At 39.1% G+C, this 21,408-nt stretch overlaps 1 protein-coding gene across 2 annotated transcripts in view; it reads left to right on the top strand.

Annotated features, from left to right (window-relative positions):
• LOC129757655 (ATP-dependent Clp protease ATP-binding subunit clpX-like, mitochondrial) overlaps positions 1-18,654 on the top strand; it is a 35,060-nt gene extending 16,406 nt beyond the window's left edge. For both annotated transcript variants that reach the window (XM_055754935.1, XM_055754934.1), the window contains exons 3-7: positions 15,804-16,758; positions 16,831-17,107; positions 17,175-17,324; positions 17,387-17,608; positions 17,673-18,654. In XM_055754935.1, the coding sequence (XP_055610910.1) occupies positions 15,804-16,758; positions 16,831-17,107; positions 17,175-17,324; positions 17,387-17,608; positions 17,673-17,888 (1,820 nt within the window). In that variant the 3' untranslated portion in view covers positions 17,889-18,654. The remainder of the gene's footprint in view (positions 1-15,803; positions 16,759-16,830; positions 17,108-17,174; positions 17,325-17,386; positions 17,609-17,672) is intronic.
• The last annotated feature ends 2,754 nt before the right edge of the window (positions 18,655-21,408 follow it).

The following is a 21,408-nucleotide window of genomic DNA, read 5'->3' as shown; positions in this document are numbered from 1 at the left end:
TTTTTTTTATTTTGACTGTAACTCCTGAGGGTGATGTGATAGAACTTTGACATATTCAACAAACTTATGTATTTTAATCAGATAAACAACTTTGTCGAAGACATCAAAGCTCTAATTTGAAAAACAAAAAAGTTAGCATTTTTATCTCGCTATCGGTGGACCCCTCGGCAAAAATTTTGATACTAGAATATGCCCCTTGTAAAACTGAACAATGTTGCTGAAGACATCAAATGTCTATCTCTTCATCCCTGGGCGCTATTAATTTCGTACAGCTAGATTGATGTTCTGCACCACTGTGCAATGGTAGTATTCCTTAGTGGAAACATCACAATCAACAGATGATGCGTTTTATGTAATGTAGATAAGTGTTATAACCATGCTTGGCAAAAGTCATCGTCATGAGGCGTGAAGCTGTGACTGTGAAGCCTCTTGGTCCGTCAAACTCAATTGACTGATCCTTAACGACCAGTCACCTCGTTTGCCAGTCATTCATTCCCCAGTCATTTGAAGCTAAAAGAATTTCCTAGTCAAGCAATCGCATTCACTTCCATCTGTACCGTTGAGCCGTCAACACGTACGCCGGAGCATCGTATCGTTGCTGTGTACCTGCAGGAACATTTTTACATTATTTATTTTTTCCTTACCTGTTTTTCCATCAGCACTTTTCAGTGCTAAAATTATTTTCATTTTCTTTTATTCATATTTTCTCTTTTCTTTCCAGCATGGGGAAGTCATCGGCCGGCTCAAGAGCTGGTAGAAAGCGAATTGCCGAAACTAATTCAGGTCCATCGCCCAAAAAAGTTGAAATTTCCAATTTATTCGATGTCCTTCATAACATCGGTGATGAGGAAATATTCATATTTAATTCTGATAAGAGTACTAAGAAACCTTCTTCTTCTTATACTCTTAAAAACGAAAAGGTTCCACCAATTACGGTCACGATTCCTGACTTCAATGCCTTTCGGAAAGAAATCGTTACTTCCGTCAAGGATGTGAAGATTTCTTTTCAGATCGGTCGAAGGGGAACTGCTCGTATTTTGGCGGAATCTTTTAATGATTTTCAAAAAATTTTAAATTATTTGAATAATAAAAAACATCAATTTTTTACTTACGACACAAGAAGTGATCGTCCTTTTAAAGTTGTACTTCGTGGTCTCACCGGCGATCAGACACCGGATGAGATCACAACTGAATTAAATTCTTTGTTAGGTTTTTCTCCGATTCAAGTAATTCAAATGAGGAAAAGAACCAACACGAATAATATCAGTAGTGTTGGTTTTGCTCCTGAGCTTTATTTGATCCATTTTAAAAAGGATCAAGTTAATAATTTGCAAATTCTTGAAAAGGCTCGTCTTATGTTTCATTGTCGAGTCAAATTCGAACCTTTTCGAAAATCTTCAACCAATTTCCTTCAAAATATTACGCAATGTCGTCGTTGTCAAGCTTTTTGTCACGGCACTAAAAATTGTAGAATGAATGCCAGATGCATGCTTTGCGGCTCATTCGATCATGAAAAATCTAAATGCCTTTTTAGTGGTGATAAGCCATAAACAGAATTTTTCAAGTGTGCAAATTGCGCAGGTAATCATTCCTCGAATTCGCTAGACTGTCCCATCAGGGCAAAAATTATTGCTTCTAGGAAAAATCCCAAAGTTTCCAGAAAAGTTTCTTCTCCTCCTTCCTCTTTTTCGTCTTCACACGTCGGGCCGGCAAACAACCTGCCTGTTCGCGGTCAGCCTCGGCCTACATTGGAATCACGGCTGGGTAATACCCGAAGTGTTTTTAATGTTACCTGTGCTGATTCTGCGCCACAGACTCGTTGTTTATCGTTCTCAGAGGTGGTTGAAAATGGGTTTCCCTCTTCAGGTTTAACTAATAAAAATGGGAAAAAACCAAGTCTCAACGTTCATGCGAAGGCTTGGGAAAATCCCCGAAATTCAAATACTTGTTCTTCTCCTTCATTTTCTGATCCTAACAATTTTGTTGATTTGGGTGAGATTACTGAGGAAAAATTAAAATTTTTGCATCAAAATTTAATGGAAATGATGCAACTTATGTTGAAAGCAAATTCAATGTTTGAAGCTTTCCAAACTTCTTTTAATTATGCTAACAAAATTATTATGACTTTACGATTCCCTCATGGATCCAAATAGATGTTTAAATATTATGAATTGGAATGCTAGATCTTTGCTGGCTAACCAAGATGAATTCTTTTTATTTTGAAAACTCAAAACATACATATTGCTGCCATCACTGAAACTTTTTTAAAACCAGACAATAACTTGAAAAGCAATGCTTCTTTAAAATTTTGCGAAATGATCGACTTGATAGACAAGGTGGGGGTGTAGCTATTGTCATCAATAGTCGTCTCAAATTTAGACTTCTTCCTTCTTTCAATACCAAAGTCTTAGAAACAATTGGAATTGAATTAGAAACGTCTATGGGAAAAATTATAATTATTGCCGCATATTTGCCTTTTCAATGCAGCGGTGAACAGAAAAATTTTTTCAAGGGAGATTTACAAAAACTCACCAGAAACAAATCTAAATTTTTTATTATTGGTGACTTTAATGCAAAACACCGATCTTGGAATAATATTTCATCAAATTCAAATGGGAATATTTTATTTAATGACTGCTCTGCAGGTTATTATACTGTTGAATATCCTAATGGGCATACTTGTTTCTCTTCGATTAGAAATCCTTCCACAATTGATTTGGTTCTAACGGATTTAGGCGAGCATTGTAGTCAATTAGTTACTCATGCGGACCTCGATTCAGACCACCTTCCAGTAACTTTCTCTTTATCCCAAAGTCCCATTGAAAACCCTTTAAAATCAACTTTTAACTTTCAAAAAGCTGACTGGGAGCGATATAGGAATTTTATTGAACGTAATTTAGATGTAAACGTTCCATTGAATTCAATTGAAGATATTGATTTGGCTGTAGAAAATTTGACAACTTCAATAGTCAATGCTAAAGCCGCTTCAATACCCAAAGTTAAACATAAATTTAATCAACCTTTAATTGATGATGATCTTCAGTTTTTGATACGACTGAAAAACATCGTCGACGCCAATATCAACGTATTAGGGATCCTTATTTGAAATTTATTTATTGCGACCTTCAAAAAGAGATCAAACGTCGTTTAAATTTCATCCGTAATGAAAATTTTGCTAAAGCAGTAGAGGACATAAAACCCTACTCAAAGCCGTTTTGGAAATTAACTAAAATTCTGAAAAAGCCCCAGAAGCCAATTCCTACTTTGAAAGATGGGGATAAACTTCTTTTAACTAACGCAGAAAAAGCTCAAAAATTAGCCCAACAGTTTGAGTCTGCTCATGATTTTAATTTAAACGTTGTTAGTCCAATTGATGCTCAAATTTCCCTTGAATTTTGATGATATTTTTCTAAGCAAAATGTATTTGAAAGTTCCTGTGAGACAAATATTGATGAACTTAAATTGATTTTCAAAAAATTTAAAAATATGAAAGCTCCGGGGAAGATGGGATTTTCTATATTCTTATAAAAAAGTTGCCTGAAAGCACTTTAAATTTTTTAGTTAAAATCTTCAATAAATGTTTTCACTTGGCTTATTTTCCCAATAAATGGAAAAATGCCAAAGTAACTCCAATTTTGAAACCTGGTAAAAGTGCTTCAGAGCCTTCAAGTTATCGACCAATTAGTTTGCTTCCTTCTTTAAGTAAACTATTTGAGAGAGTTATTTTGAATAGAATGATGATTCACATTAATCAGAATTCTATTTTCCCTGATGAACAATTTGGTTTTCGTCATGGACATTCTACTACACATCAACTCTTGAGTGTAACTAATATGATTAACGCTAGCAAATCTGAAGGTTATTCAACTGGTGTTGCTCTTCTAGATATTGAAAAAGCTTTTGACAGTGTTTGGCACAAAGGTTTAGTAGCTAAATTAGCTCGATTTGATTTTCCTGTATATCTCACCAAAATTATTCAAAATTATTTGACTAGCCGAACCTTACAAGTAAGCTATCAAAATTCATACTCTGAAAGGACACCTGTTAGAGCTGGGGTCCCTCAGGGCAGTATACTTGGGCCAATCCTATACAATATTTTTACTTCTGATCTTCCTGATGTACCAGAAGGAAAAGGTAGAAGATTATTTGCTGATGATACTTTGCTTTCAGCCAAAGGTCGAAATTTACGGGTGGTACGCAGTAGATTGCAACAAAATTTAAATTCCTTTTTGAATTACTTGAAAATGTGGAAAATTTCTCCTAACGCTTCCAAAACTCAACTTATTTTATTTCCCCATAAGCCAAGAGCTCAATTTTTAAAACCTAATGAAAATCATTCCATAACTTTTAATGGGGTTTCATTAGAATGGTCTGATCACGTGAAGTACTTGGGACTCACACTTGATCGGAATCTTACTTTTAAAAATCACATTGAAGATATTCAATCTAAATGTAATAAATACACTAAATCTCTTTATTCTCTCATCAACAGGAAATCCCGACTTTGCCTGAAGAACAAGATGCTTATTTATAAGCAAGTATTCCGACCAGCGATAATGTATGCAGTTCCGATTTGGGTCTAGCTGCTGCGCGACGAGGAAAAAAGCCATCCAGAGGATTCAGAACAAGGTTCTGAAAATGATTTTGCGGCTTCCACCTTGGCACAGCACCGAAGATCTTCATCGGATTGCGGGCATTGAATCGATCGAAGAGATGGCCAACAAAATCATCTCCAACTTCAGAGGCAAATCGATGCAGTCTTCCATCGCAGAGATTCGTTCTCTCTATTATTAGTTTTAATTTAGGATAGTTTTAGTTTTTAGTAGTAAGTTTAAAATATTTTTTGACATTACAGGATGTTCTTCTACATAAAAATACTTGATTGCACTCAGCAAAATTAATTCAAACAAATAAATTATAGTGATTAATAAACTATAGGGCTCTGGACAGTTCATCATTGAACTGAACACCTAATTTAATGTAATAATGTAATATAAATGTAATGATGAATTGGTACAAATAAAGACATATTTAAAAAAAAAAAAAAAGCAATCGCATTCAAGCGACCGATGACGAAAAAGAAACGCATTTATTATTATTGTTGCTCCTGCCAGCAAGCCGAAGACGACCGAAGAGGAACAAGAAAAGCATTTATTATTATTGTTGCTCCTGCCAGCAAGCTCGTTTTCAGTTTTTTATTGCTATTGTTGCTCTCTGCCAGCAAGTCCTTCAATTAGTTGTACCTGCCGTCAGCAGCCGATCGAAGTGTGAAAAGATTTGCCAGTCACTCTCAGGAGAAATTTTGACCTTGTGTAGGAGCTTCGCCAGTCGATGATGGAGAAATGTTGATTGTTGTCGTGCTTTATCCGTCATGCGAGTAGTGAAGCTCCGTCAATTGAGAACAGTGCCAGTCGTTTGATGAAACAAAACTAGTCGGGTCAAGCGTGACGGGCGAAATTTGCCATCACTGGTTATAACAGTCATATTGATTATTTTTTTAGTTTTTTTTTTAAATTTCTCACAACTCTGTATAATTACTTTTTTGTTCTGTAGAATTATGACGCTTCAGATTCAGATAGACAAATTCTGATTTTAGTTCGGTTTCTTGTCATTCTAGTTTTTTGTATAATTACCGAGTTTTCAAGCATTTGTTCTAGATCTATTAACATTGACATATTTGGAAATATTTTTATTAACTAATCTAAGTTAATCTCGAGTAAAAACAATCAAAAATTCAAATTTATTGAAACGAGTAAGGTTAGGTGACAGGTAGGGAAAATTCAACTACGGTAAGATAGTGAACCCTTCTGACTATGATATCGAGACTTTGGCGTATGTTATCATACTGTTACTGCTCGGTTGAATTTGGAGGTTGGGTTAACTTGAAGTTCATGTAGGGCCCATCTGTCCCAGTCCGTCGAGCACTATCTTAACGCTTCCTCCCTCTGGTGCTTCAGACTCTCGGGCTCTGTTGCCGCTATCCTGTTCTAAGCTATGCTACTCTCGTGTAAAGTTTTCTCTTCTGTCCCCCGTTCTGTTTTTCCTTTCCGGGTCAGCCAGGTAGCTTATAAACCCATAAAAAAAAAGAATTATATATTTTATAGTTAGTGCACTGTCTTTGCTTCATGTTTTTTATATTACTTTTTCAACCAAAATCACTCATTACTAAGTTGAACAACTTATTGTTCAAATTGTATACTAACAAAACACAGTTAATCAGTGTCAAGGTAACCGCAGCAAAAAAATACCGAAAATTCACGTGACAAGCAAGAGACAATCATCTGTTTAAACTCGCACATTCGAATTCCTGGAATTCATTCCTCACATAAGTACGATAATAGACCGATCAAAACTCCCAGAATTGGCGCGTGAATTACTTTATAGCTACCGCCTTCGCACTATACATAATGCGGTCTCGCACAAGGTCTGTTTGTGGCTGAATAGATCCGAAAATCTTACTTCGGATTTGGTTGCCTAAAAAATTTGCATACTACAAACCAAAACAGAGTTAAAAACCTTCATGATCTGCGCGGCCAATAAACGGGCATTAAGCACAGAAATAAACAGTTGAAACGCCGGTGTTGTACGATTGTAGTAGCGTGGCATGTGTAAAAGGAATAAACCATTGACTCAAAGTCATAAAAGACGTGTCCAGTCCGACGTAGTTTACGTGGAATTTTTAATTAGCTAGGTCCCCTTTACACTTTATCCACAATGAATGGGTCGGAGTTAAGCGTGATGGGTGGTTTCAAATACTGAGCCAAATTGTATCAAAGCACATTTATGAAATTTTAATTTTTAACAAATGGGAGCTTAGACGTGAACTTGAAGCATCAATCTTCGAGTACCGATGTAGTTACTATTGAAGGTTACCCGGTGCTGTATTGCAATTTCTAGATTTTTTTGCTTCTAAATGCGAAAAGTTGATAGCACGTGGGTGAAGGGAAAAAAATATTTGATTTATTTTTACGCATGACTAATTAACCGAGGTGTTAGCAAAGGTTACTTTCAAATTTCATATTTGTTGTCTGAATTATATGAAAACAAGGGTTGAGTTGAGATGATACATTATTTGAAGAGTTCTATTGAACACGTTCAGTATCAAATCAAAATGCAAGCTTTCGAAAAATACGTCGTCAGTTTGCTGGTGAATCTAGGGATATTCCACATGTTTTGCTATGAGGATAGAGTCACTGTCTTAAGACACTGGTCGTCAGATCGTTGTCGTATCAATTGTTAGTGGAATGCAACCCTTACGCTATAATTTTTTTTTGTTTCGATTATAGTCGCTTTATCATCTTTATGGCATTCGTGACTTTATATCCACGTTGCAGTTGGCGGAAAAGTTTTTGAAAAACTTATCCGGTATAGAATGTCCATCCCGGGATTTCCCGGGCGGGAATTCCCGAGAATTTGAAAAATTCGGGAATTCCCGATTCCCGGGAATCGTAGTTTCATTCCCGGGAATTCCCGACATGTATGAAATTCTTTCTCTGGAAAAGCCTGGAAAATGTTCTTTTTGAAAATGTAGTCATACAAAACTGATTGAGAACTTGCAGATTCCTGTGGCAGTAGAGATTTTGCAGCCATTTGGTACATTTTTTTTTATATTCGAATAGGTAAGTTTAAAAAGATTATATGTATTTCCACACCGTATTCATTGAACGAAACCCCACAAAAGTTCGAAAAATTTATGAAAAATTGCGTAGCAGGTAGACTGATTCTCGAAAGTAACATTTGTGCACTTGCTTCCCTTTGGCTTTGAAAGTCAGATTAATTTCAAATCCTTAAAATGAAGAATAAATAGTTTTTTATATGAAGAGCAAATATGTGTTTAGAAAAACGAAAAATGGTTGAAATAACAAACAAATAAAAACACATTTTTGAATCAACCCCTAATTGCATAGATGAATTCTTCATTTGACTTATTCGGGATATTTTATAATTCTTTAGACTGTTTTTAATATATCATCATTAAAACGGTTTAACTTGTTTGATTAAAATAAGTTAAAAACATTATGAAGAGTACATTTTGAACAAATTATGGGCTTATATGCACGAAAAGTTCGATAAGCTATGTATATTTGAGTCGAAGTGCATATATTTTACATGTTTTTCAATATTTCCCGGGATCCCGGGAATTCCGGGATCCCGGGAATTCCCGGGAAACAGGCCACCAGATTTCCCGATTCCCGGAAAAGGGAAAATGGCCGGGAAATGGACACTCTAATCCGGTACAACTGTGTCCTTTGTTTACTCTTGGACTCGAACTCACGAACATCGGCTCAGTTGGAAATTGTCAACTTGTCAACCAGGGGGATGGCATCCCTATCCTTTGTCATTGAATTTGACAACCATCAATATTTGGGGCCCACGATTTTTTTGGGCCCAAAAAAACCTGACACTTTTCTGTCAAGTATCCGCACTAAATGTCAAATCCTAGAGAAGTCCCTTTTCGTCGAGTGGGTCTTTGCCGATTTCCATCCGAATTTTTTTTTTATTGCCGTCCCTGACATGGAGAACAGACGAGTACGGTGCCCCCTATCTCAGTTCGCAATTTCAACAGTTTTTATTAAATTTTACTTTCCCGAAGACCCGTTTAAATATATAAATCCTAATCTATGTTCATTAGACCGCTGCAAGCTTTGTATGGAAATTTCAAATTCTTAAATTTTTACACCTCCCATAACTTTTTTTGATTGTTTTTGATGCCAGAAATAGCAATAAAAATTTTGGAAGCGATCCATCCAAACCTGAATTAGCGCAACGAGTTTTAATTTTGTATGGAAATTTATGTGGGAAAACAAAATTTTTCATTCAAAAATCGCCAGACATGTTCTAAAAGTTCCAGAAAATATATCTTTGGATGAAAAATGTTCCTTGATTCTTGCAGTACATTACATGTGAACAAAGCACAAACCTATCTTGTTCCTCAGAAAAGTTATTCAATGTTTTTTAATTTTTTTCTTTTCAAAATTCATTTGCTTAATTATATCGTTTTTGACTGCTTGTTTGAAAGCTGTGTAACAGTAGGAAGGATATAAAAAATCTCAAAAAACTGATTTGCATTGCCAGAGAATTTATTGACTAATAAAGCCTTTGCAAAAACATTTCACGCAATTATAAACAGCTCTAGCAAGAAAAATCTGCCATTTTTGAAAACTTTTCAATGAATTCAGATTTTTTATTTAGAAATGGTTATAAATTTTTTTCATGAAATTCTTAGCTGCTTGTCATGTAAGCAAAAAATGAAGCTTTAAAATAGGATAGGATGATTTAATGTGCAAAAATTTCTTCTTCTTCCAGTCTGTTTCATTATATAAATAATTATATATTTCAGAGGGAATGCATCTGGGGTCAATCTGGAGAGACTATTGCAAGCGGAGTGGATTGCCAATCATTGTAGGCCTCTGAAGGTTGGATGCCTCTCCTCGACGAAGCAATTCGAAGGCCAAGCCACACAGACATAGGCTGGACCTTGCTACCGATGGGGGAACCATACATACATACAAAAATTTCTTCTTCCATACAAATTTTCCATACAAAATTGAAACGCGTTGCGCTAACTCAGGAATCAACCAAATCATCTCAAATTTTACACTGATGCTTGGTGACCCAAAAGGCATCGAAAAAAACATATTGGAGAAAAAAGTCATTTTTTGCAGCGGTCTAATGTTCATCCTTGTACATTCTTCTTCTTCTTCTTCGTTTTAATGTTTTGGCCAGATAATGCTACTCTGTATCACCACTGTACTTGACTTGACTATATTCGTGTTGCCAATTATTTTAAATTTTCAGTTTTGTTTTATCCAAGAAAGATAGTACCTCTTTCATACGGTTTTCATCGAAATCTCGAAATAGTCCTTGTACATTAAACCGCTCGCGCTGCAAGCTTTGTATGGAAATTTAAAATTTATATATTTTTATACCTCTCATAACTTTTTTGGTTATTTTTACTGCCGATTAATAGCAATACAATAGCAATAGCAATAGCAGTTGGCAACACGGCGCGTTCTGTTTACATTGTATATCGCTCTGTGATTTTTCCCCATTTTTACTGTGTTTAATGCTTTAACCACCGCCGTGTCGTGTTCCAAAGCGTTCTTTAAAAAAGGGTTTCCCCAGGGATGAACAAAAGCACTTCAGCTTGAAGCCGTGCCCCCTGTAAATCGATCGACAAGTGTTTACCTGATTTCTTTGTTATCGAGTGATAATCCAATTCGTGACACAAATGTGGAGTGCTTACTCATCTCACCGACGAACGTGAATGATGACTTCGCTAGTATGTCCTACATGCAACAAAAAAACGGGTGAGAAAGACAACACCCGTTGCAACGGTTGCGGACGCTACATACACTCGTCCTGCACTGGTCTTAGTTCCTCTGCCATCACTGTACTAAAAGAAAATGTATCACTTAAATTCACCTGCCTTACCTGCATGAAAAAGCAGAACTTGAGAAACGTCATCGAATCTAATTTCCCTGAGCTAGCAGTATTCATGCCCGAACTTCTGTCGAAAGTCAACGAAATCAAGGAGTACTTGCAATCGGAACTAACCTCTCAGCTCACTCAACTGCTTAAAGTCCACTGCGATAAAATCGAGCAGAACATCATTTCGTCTCTCCGAGCCACTACACACGACAGCAACACACAACGCACTTTCGCTCAAGTAGTAGGCGGCATCACTACACCAGCGAAAGACTCCGTAGTTGCAGTTACACCCAAATGTCAACAAGACCCTGCGCGAGGCACGCTCCGCTCTGGCAGACAACGACAACTAACTGTACCTCTAACGACCAAACGACCTATCCCAACACCTACAGTTAGACCTTCCCGTCCCATCACCAAGCCACTCAAGTCAACCGCAACCCCTTCACAAACAAACGTGACTGCTCCAAAGCGTAAACCCAGACAACTAACTCAAATGGAACGAACGGTCATCATAAAACCGGTCCAGAACCAAGATGCATGTGTAACGCGAGATGAAATCCAGTCAAACCTGAACCCAGTAGAGCTTGAAGTTAAAGACTTTCGCTCTTTGCCTAGTGGTGATGTATTGGTGAGGTGCGCTTCCGCATCTTCAGCTCTGCAGCTTTCCGACACCGTGAATCGCATACTACCCAATCGATATGAGACCGAAATCAAAGCCCCATTGAAACCACGTATCAAGATCTCTGGTCTTTCTGAAGATATTGATGCCGATAATATTATACCTTTGCTCAGACAACAGAACAACATCCCTGAATCCGCAGTCTTAAAAATCGTCAGAATAACGAAATCCGAAGGAAAAGACATGTTTGCCATTATCGAGCCAGACGCACAAACTTTCGGGCAACTTCTTCGCATCGGTAGGGTCAACCTTGGCTGGAACCGCTGCCACGTCACTGAACAGATAAACGTACGAAGATGCTTCAGGTGTTCTGAGTTTGGACACATCGCCAATACATGCACTAAACCTCACTGCTGCCCAAAATGCTCCGAGAACCATAGCCTTAATGAATGCTCCTCGAGCATTCAAAAATGTGGAAACTGTATGATCGCCAACACAAAAAGAACCGATGAAGAAACCTTGTACGACATCTTTCACAGCGCATGGAGCTCCGACTGCCCAGTATACGCGCAGAGACTAAGATTAGCCAAGCAACGTATTGATTACACGACATAGCAACTATTATCTAAAACTGCCACATCACTTATCATCGCTGGAATACAAGATACTTACTTCGCATACTTCTTCGCATATTAGAAACTAATAAAGATTAAGACTAAAACGTTCTTCAATAATTCTAGAAAAACTGAATTTTGTTTACGGTGGCTCAAAAGTATGACATTTCATTTAAAAAGATCAAGTAAATCGGACTTGTTTTTGCAAAATTGTTGATATTGTTGAGAGAATCAATAAATAGATGTCAATTTCGTTGGATTCGCCATGATTTAATATTAAAAAAAATACAAGTATAATATATACCGGAAAAATTATCATTTTTAACCGGGGAGAACAGGGAAAAACTTTGGAATTTGAAAACGAAAAATCGCTAGCAACCCTAATTATTCATCATGATTTTATATTAAAAAACAAGTTTAATAAATACCGGAAAAATCACGATTTTTAACCGGGAAAAAACCGGAGGAAAACCGGGAAAAACTTTTGGAGTTTCAAAATGAAAAATCGCTAGCAATCCTGTATATATTTTTATACCTGTCATAGTATTTTTCAGATTTTTTTCATTTTGGAGTGATTATAACTTTTTTAATGATATACTTAGCTTCTTCTCATATTAGAAACTAATGAAGATTAAGAATATGCAATCCCGATTTCTAAAGACAAATTTCATTTCAAGCTTATTTGAATATCCTGTATGAATTAATATTGATTCACCTTTACGACTATATTGAAAGTACGTGCGTTCCGGTCGCTGGTTCGTAGAGAAAGAGAGCGCATTTCCCGCGATTCACACGCAGGCTACTTCGACGATTGCTAGCGGTAGCTATGGTAACTAAATGATTGCTATGGTTACAATGAGGGAAAAATAGGTGTTAGTGGGTTGCTATGGTTCCTTGGAAAAAAGCTCAGCCTACTGGGATTTATCAGAATCTTACAAATATGCAACACTTTCTTCTTCCATACAAAATTTAAACGGTTTGCACTAATTCAGGAATCCACCAAACCATCTGAAAGTTTACACGACTAGTACTTGGTGACCAAAAAAGCATCGAAAATACATATGGGAGCCAAAAGTCAATATTTGCAGCGGTCTAATGCCCAGCAAACATTTGTGTAGCTACAGTACCGTTCATAATTGTATAGAAATTGGAAGCACGCACACTGTCACTTCGACTTTGAACTTCCATAACTTGCACTATAGTATTTTTATATACCTTCCATATACATTATAAAATGATCGTATGTAAATTAGATAAGCAGTTTTTATCTGCCAAACTGGAGGCAATATACTTCTTACTAAAGCGATGGAAACTACACCAATGTGTCGTTATCCGACACCTTATTCGTACCTATCGGAAGAATGCAAGAGAGCGCAATATTTTTCTCTCAAGGTCTTCAAATCGTTTTCAGCGAAACTATTTTCCAGTTCTCTATTTGCTCAATATTATTCAATCCTAATCTGATTTTTAGTCTTCTGCACCCAAACTTCAGCCTTTACTCCAATCATGAGCTCTCAATATTTCAACGCCATTGATATAAGATGTGAAAGCTTATGAATGGCTGAAGGAAACAAAATAAAAACGTTTCCATGTTCCTCCCTATCCCATCGCAGGATATAGGAGAATGGAAACAATGAGTGAATAAATTGATTCGCTCGGTGAATGGGTTCGTATGTGAGGCGGCATTAGGAAAACTACAGACTAAAAAAACATTTCAAACGTTTCGAACCACCGGAAAACAACATCCAGCCAAGCTACCTGGCTGTGCGTGTGTATGTAAGCAGGCACAGTTTCACGCCAGAGCCTTGCAGAAAGACTATGGCAATATATTCTATTCTCGTTCTCCATTTGCCTCAGGTGTTACACTGGTTAAGCTGTCGGATGGGCAAGATGAAGGTAGTAAATGGCTGTGAGTTTGATTCTCAAAAAATGAAAACAATTGTTATTCACTTCAACACATTGTTCTTTTTTTAATTAAAAAAATGTATGCAAAAAAGTTTACTGTAATTTGATGAACAAAATGGAACCAACAAACGATTCTTAAGACCAATACGATCTTCAAATAGAGCAGGTATTCTCTTTTTTTAGGTAATTTATTGATATTTTCTAAAATTAAAACGTTTTTTACTATCCCATGGACAAATCAAACAGGCCCTTAGCTCGGATGCTGTAGAAAATTTGAAAGTGAACAATCGTGTCATTATCGCCATCGTAGATTCTGGTATCGGCTCGGAAATCGCCCGCAGGCAGGAATGGCGGCATCAAACTTTCATCCAGAACAAAATCGGACATATTGTGTAAACCCTGAAATTATGGAATTTTGTAATTATGGCCATTAATGAAGTTCAGTCATTTATTGCTAATGTTTACCTGGTACGGGCATTTGTGAAGCCACTCGATTTGTGATTCGGCAATCTTGTACATGAAGTTCATCAGTAAATTAGAACCGGAACCTTTTTCGGCCATGAAACGGCACAAATCGAAGGTATCGTCAAACAGTAGGGGTCTGTAGGTGTTGTATTTGAAGTTTAAAACATACGAAAGATACAGACTATTTGCCGGTTTTAGGATGTCCATTTCCAGGTACAGCTTAGTTGGTTGGTTGCGAGCGTTCTTGGCTTTGCATGCCCGGATCACGGTGTATCTGTAGGGTTGATCGACGCAGACCATCTTGCTCACTTTTAGCGAGAAAGGACGCGTTACATTTTTACCAACCGTCTCGATATTGTATTCGCTACAGAGAACAGCATCCAGCGCTACCAGTACACAGTACAATCGAAGAACCATTTCGATTTGTTCGATTAGCAGAACTAACCATCGTTTCCGAAATCCGATTCAAGCGTTAAAAGTTTGCGTGTTGGATGGGTCTTATTTATTCTAAATTGATCAATTTCGGTATATTATCAAAACACGATATGTACCACCACAGTACGAGGTCTGGCATGTATTTTAGTTTCAAATCTTAACTGTACACATTCTACATTCAACTACATCAAATAGGACACATTTGTTCGAATGAAAGCATTAACAAAAAATGCTTAGATACTATAGCTTATAAAAAAAAGTATAAAATAACGGCCCAGGCTTAATATTATCCTACAGATTCAGTATGTTTTATCATATTGTAAGAAAACATTACTTGTGACTAACGACCCTGCCTCTACTTAAGGTATTGGTCCATTTACCAGTTTTTCTTGGTAACCAACAATCAACATTCATCAACCAAACGTATGCCTTATGAAGTCACTGTCATTAGTTTTAATCCGCTGACTACTTAATCAACTTGCAGAAAGTAGTATTTATGTGAAAGAATCGTTTTGTTTTTTTTCTGATGAGAGATAAATTACAGCATTGTAAAAACGCCTCGCTGCATAATCGTCTTCCTCGCTTCACTCATTAGTGGCAATGAAGCAATAAAATTCGTCAAGTTCTCATCCGCTAAACAAACTCAAGTCCACACCACTAATCTTACTTACTGTATGAAATATGCCCGATTCTGCAGCTCTGCCCGACACATAAGATTTTGATTCATTACGGCAAATTGTAATTCAACGTACGTAGACCTGAACAAAAAAAATGTATCAATGATTAATTTCATCACACAGCAAAACATTAACGAGCTATCCAAGTCTTTTTTGAACTGCAATCATCTCGGCCTTTTAAAAAAAATTAGAAGCCCAAATGTGTGTCTCCGATCATCAGAAGAGTGCCTCCTATAAATTTGTTTGCCTTCTCGCGTAAGGGGTGCTCTATCAAAAGAGTTTTTTCTTCAGTTCACGAGGGGTACAGTATGATACTCTTGGTTGATGCAAAAACTGTGTTGGACGTCGGAGGTGTCGAATAAGGTCAACAATTCTACCTACTATGTATTCAACTACTGCTTTGAAAAAAAAAAAACTACACCGCAAGGGCTATTTTGTTGAAGCATTTGTGTCATAAGCTCTCTTGGACCCTATTAGCTGATCTACTTTGTTAACTAAGATCCAATCATTGATTTAATGAGTGCAATGACGTAAATAGATCTACACGGTCGCAATCTATTGGTTCGGTACTTTGTTATATTTCTAATCGAAAAAATGCTTTCAGTAATAAACTGATTTAAATAGAGGTTGTTTATAATGATTCTCTCCTTGTTGCAGGTCTTCTTTGTCTGGTTGCCTCACATCACAGCAATCTTCAACATCAGGCCTCGTACTCAGATCATAGTCAATGTTGCGGCCAACGAGCAGTTAAGAGTACGATCCAGAGTTCACAACAGCTTCGTCGATTTCACGTGTCAGCTGTCTGTAACAAATCGACAAAGGATACTCCACCAGGCTCTGGGGGCTCTGGAAGCGGTTCATCGGCCTCTGGTTCCGGCAGTGGGAAAGATGGCAGTGGAAAGGAACCTCCCAATAAGAAAAATGTTTTATCCTGCCCGAAGTGTGGTGACCCGTGCACTCACGTAGAGACTTTTGTCAGTTCCACCAGATTTGTGAAGTGTGAAAAATGCCATCACTTTTTCGTGGTTTTAAGCGAGGTAGATTCCAAGAAAACTCTTAAAGATGCTGACACTAAGAATCAACGCAAACCTCCACCGCCGCCCAAAAAAATTAAAGAGTATTTGGATAGGCACGTAGTTGGTCAGGAGATAGCTAAAAAAGTGCTATCGGTAGCAGTGTATAATCACTATAAACGAATTTATCACAATCTGCCTGCGCCAGCCAGCTCCAGCGGACAAGCCGGTGCTCAGCAAATCGATTCGATGGCACGCAGTGGCGATTTGCTACACATTTCTGGTATCGGCCATACAATGATGAGTTCCGCACCATCGGAAGTACCCCGTCCACCTCTAGCATCGTCTGGCACATCAAATCCCCATCAACCTGGATCAGAGTTGCTGGACAAAAAAACCCATGAACTTAAGCTAGAGAAAAGTAACATTTTGATGCTCGGGCCCACCGGCTCCGGCAAGACGCTCCTGGCCCAGACGATAGCCAGGTGTTTAGATGTTCCATTTGCCATCTGTGATTGTACCACGTTAACGCAGGCCGGATACGTGGGAGAAGACATCGAGAGTGTTATCGCAAAACTACTACAAGATGCCAATTATAGGTGAGATATTTCGACTGCTTTTTATGTTCAAGCATTGAATTGCAAGATATCCATTTTCTTGCTTCTTTCCAGCGTTGATCGTGCCCAAACTGGTATAGTGTTTCTGGACGAGGTGGACAAAATCGGGGCTGTGCCCGGAATCCACCAGCTGCGAGATGTCGGTGGCGAGGGAGTTCAGCAAGGGATGCTGAAAATGCTGGAAGGCACCATCGTCAATGTTCCTGAACGAAACTCACCGCGCAAGCTGAGGGGAGAAACGGTTCAAGTCGATACCACCAATATCCTATTTGTGGCCTCGGGAGCATACACCGGCTTGGATCGTCTTATTGCCAGACGGTTGAATGAGAAGGTAAACGTCATTTGAGAAATAGAAACGTTTATGGTATTTTACTTTTAATACTTCAAATTTCTTTCAGTACCTGGGTTTCGGTATGCCCGCAAGCTCATCTGAAGGCCGTCGGGCAGCTCAAGCTTCCGCTGCACCAATGGATAACGATCAAGTAGAACGTGATGCTAATCTGCGGAAAGTACAAGCTAAAGATTTGGTTGAATTTGGAATGATACCTGTAAGTTCAAATATATTTAACATCTCTCTTCTAGCTACTAATTCTATTTCTTTCTTCGTCAGGAATTTGTTGGCCGCTTTCCAGTGCTTGTTCCATTCCACAGTTTGGATGTGGAAATGCTTGTCCGCATTTTAACTGAACCTCGAAATGCCCTCGTTCCTCAGTACAAAGCCCTTCTAGGCATGGATCAGGTTGAACTTACCTTCAGCGAAGATGCTCTTAAGCAGATTGCTCAACTCGCGATGGAACGACAAACGGGAGCACGTGGTCTACGGGCAATAATGGTAAGCATTTATTGAGTAACCAAATGTCAAACCAGTAATCAATCTTTTCTCAAAACCTGTACAGGAAACATTGCTGCTGGAACCAATGTTTGAAGTGCCCGGTTCGGATGTCAAAACTGTGCACATAAACGAAGATTGTGTTCGAGGTCAGACAGAACCGACATACATCCGCAGGAACAGCACGAACTCAGCCAATCGAGGATCCGATGCATCGAACTCCAGCAACCCTTCGCAAGCCCCCGAAGAGGAAGAGAGCGCCAAAATGCGCGTAAAGCAGTAAACGCCGAAAATTTCAGCAAGGCGAAAGTTTGTGATAGGAATGTAATGCACTACATTATACAGGTAGGAAGTATTAGAAGTTATCTTCTATTTCTTTTTAATAAGCTTTTATTTTCGCTGCTGGTGACATTTTTAACTTTCCTTACAAAAAAAATCAAAATTCAAAGCAACAAAAAAAATGGGAAATATATGTCTGCAAATTATGGCATATGAAATGTCACCTTTTTCTAGCATCTGCAGCAATTTGTGGTGCATAGATTTCTTTAAAACACCTCTAATTTCTTAAAAATTATTTGATAAGTCTCAACCGGTTAAATCATAACAAATGATTGAGATCATTTTTTTTTCTTTTTTGAACTTTTGAGGGTACAGGAAATGTTACCCTGAAATGGTGGATGACGGAGAGGGTGAAGGGAATTTCTTCGTTCAAGGTATTTTTTTTCTGTAATTTCGAAATTTCACGAGAACCAGAAACAAAGTTCATGAACCGAAGACGTACCCCAAGAGACCCTTAAATTACGACATGTTCAAAATTGTCCTACTTGATTCTAAGACAAAAGTCTGTGAAAAATTTCCTTCCCTTTTCGCATTAGGAGATACAGTAACTCCTTAAGAGAAGGCGCAATTGTAAATAAATAATAACTTTAGAATTCGTGCGTGAAAACGTGCATCCTAGACAAACAAGCGAACTCTAGATTAGTGAAAAAAAAAAACTTTGAAAAAAAAGTGATAAATATATTTGACAACGTGTCGGAGATAATGAAAAACTGAAATGGTTTACTGTACGGAAAATATGAGAACTTTGGCCGTTTGCTTTCTGAGTTTGCTATGCTGCAATTTAAAAAAATAAGTTTGGATTCCTTTTATTTTCTAGCGATTTTTTGTTTGATAACATCAGCGTCTAATATAACCTTTATTGTAAATCTACGAATAGTATTCCAAGAAGGGGCGAGCATTTTTTCTAGTTTGCTATAATGAGACCATGGGGTATACCACATATGCTCTTTAGTATAGTTGCGGCTTCTGACCTTTCATTCTACCCAGTAACGAGATAAAACTTTTTTTTAAAGGTGGAAGGCCATACTTCCGCTAGTGCCCCTCCCTCCCCCCCCCCCCCCCTACTTGCCGCAGCTCGTGGCGCAGAGGATAGCCTTCAAGTCTTCAGTACACTTTCTGTGGGTTTGTGGTTTTAGTATTTGTAAGATGCTAGTCATCATATCCTCGAAAGTTGTATGCTTAAAGTTAAGAAAAAGGAATCTCTTCGAGGAAACATCAAGTTTCATTGTGATTCTGTATGTGCATATATGCAGACCTTTCGTCTTGAAGGCTCCAGGCCTATCTGCTAAAGCCTCTACCTCTCCTCGTAAAGACTCGAGGTCGTGTGTCGCTTATTCTGGGCTTAAGACTGTCACAGAAAACGCTGCGAACTTAACCCAGCTACTCATATGATTCTCACCGATACACCGACTCAAATGACACACCCGACGTCGAAGGCTACTCTACTCCCAGGATATTTTCCCTCAGTTGTTAACTTATTCTTTACGATGTCCAAAGCTTATCTACACAGTTTCAATCATATGTAATGGCACTACTCAGATAGTCCTCGGAGGTAGAGCTATCCTACCTACGAACTTAAAATACCAACGACATCCACTATACCGAATAGATGATACCATAATTTTGTAGTTTTAGTTGTGCGCTCGAACGCAGCCTCCTGTCGACTCTGACCATGGTTCTACTGATCTTCTTCCTTTCGCTTCGGCACGTAACCCGTGTTTTCGTATGTATTTGTATACATGCATGTTTATGGTTCATCAATCGATAGCAAGGTCCTGCCAAAGTCTGCCTGTGTTGTTGACCTTCTAGTTGAAGGTTTCCACGACCGATGGTCTTTCGTCGACGAAATTCAGAACCTTACGATAGTAGGCAATTTACTTTGTTTATTTATTTTATTTACATAGTATTCCGTCTCACGACATAACTTGACGAACATAATTCCTAAAATTCACTCGGTTCATAGCAACCGTTCTCCAATTTCTCGGGCACCCCACGTTCGCCAGATCACGCTCCACTTGGTCTAACCACCTCGCTCGTTGCGCCCCCGCTCGTCTTGTTCCTACCGGATTCGTAGCGAACACCTGTTTTGCAGGACAGTCGTCCGGCATTCTCGCAACATGTCCAGCCCAGCGTATCCGGCCAGCTTTCACCACCTTCTGGATACTGGGTTCGCCGTAGAGTCGCGCGAGCTCGTGGTTCATCCTTCGCCTCCACACTCCGTTCTCCTGTACGCCGCCAAAGATGGTTCTTAACACTCGTCGCTCGAATACTCCGAGTGTACGCAGGTCCTCCTCGAGCAATATCCATGTCTCGTGCCCGTAGAGAACAACCGGTCTAATAAGCGTCATATACAGGTTACACTTCGTACGAGGGCAAAGTCTTCTCGACCGCAGTTGCTTGTGGAGTCCATAGTAGGCACGACTTCCGCTGATAATTCGCCTCCGGATCTCACGGCTGGTGTCATTGTCTGCGGTCACCAGTGAGCCGAGATAGACAAAGTCTTCGACTATCTCCAGCTCGTCGCCGTCGATCATGACCTTGTTATTACTGGACAAGCGGGTTCGGTCGGTCTCGGATCCGCAGGCCAGCATGTACTTCGTCTTGGACGTATTAATCATCAACCCAATCCTTCCTGCTTCGCGTTTCAGTTTGCGGTAGATCTCCTCCACCGCCGCAGATGATCTGCCGACTATATCAATGTCATCGGCAAAGCAGATAAGTTGACTGGATCTGTTGAAAATCGTGCCCCGCATTTCGCCCACCGCTCGTCGAATAACACCTTCTAGCGCCACGTTGAACATCATGCAGGATAGACCATCACCTTGTCGAAGCCCCCTGCGCGATTCGAATGAACTCGACAATTCACCCGAAATCCGCACACAGCACTGCGTTCCATCCATCGTCGCCTTGATCAGTCTGATTAGCTTCCCGGAAAAGCCGTTCTCGTCCATGATTTTCCATAGCTCGTTACGGTCGATCGTGTCGTATGCGGCTTTGAAGTCGATGAATAGATGATGCGTAGGGACTTGGTGTTCACGGCATTTTTGGAGGATTTGCCGTAATGTGAATATCTGGTCCGTCGTAGACCGTCCCTCCATGAAGCCGGCCTGATGACTTCCCACGAATCTGTTTGCTTGTGGCGTGAGGCGGCGGAGTAGGATTCGGGACAACACTTTGTAGGCGGCATTGAGGACAGTGATCGCTCGGTAGTTCTCACAGTCCAATTTGTCGCCCTTCTTGTAGATGGGGCATATTACCCCCTCCTTCCACTCCTCCGGTAGCTGTTCTATGTCCCAGATCCGGACTATCAACCGGTGTAGGCAGTCGGCCAACCTGTCCGGGCCCATTTTGATGAGTTCAGCTGCGATGCCATCCTTCCCAGCCGACTTGTTTCTATTCAGCTGGCGAATGGCTTCCTTAACTTCACTCATCGTTGGGAGTGGCTCCTCTTCGTCGTTGGCTAC

This window comes from Uranotaenia lowii, chromosome 3 (assembly GCF_029784155.1).
Source record: "Uranotaenia lowii strain MFRU-FL chromosome 3, ASM2978415v1, whole genome shotgun sequence".
NCBI lineage: Eukaryota > Metazoa > Arthropoda > Insecta > Diptera > Culicidae > Uranotaenia > Uranotaenia lowii.
Note: the sequence above shows the minus strand (reverse complement) of the source record. Positions and strands in the feature narration are given on the sequence as shown.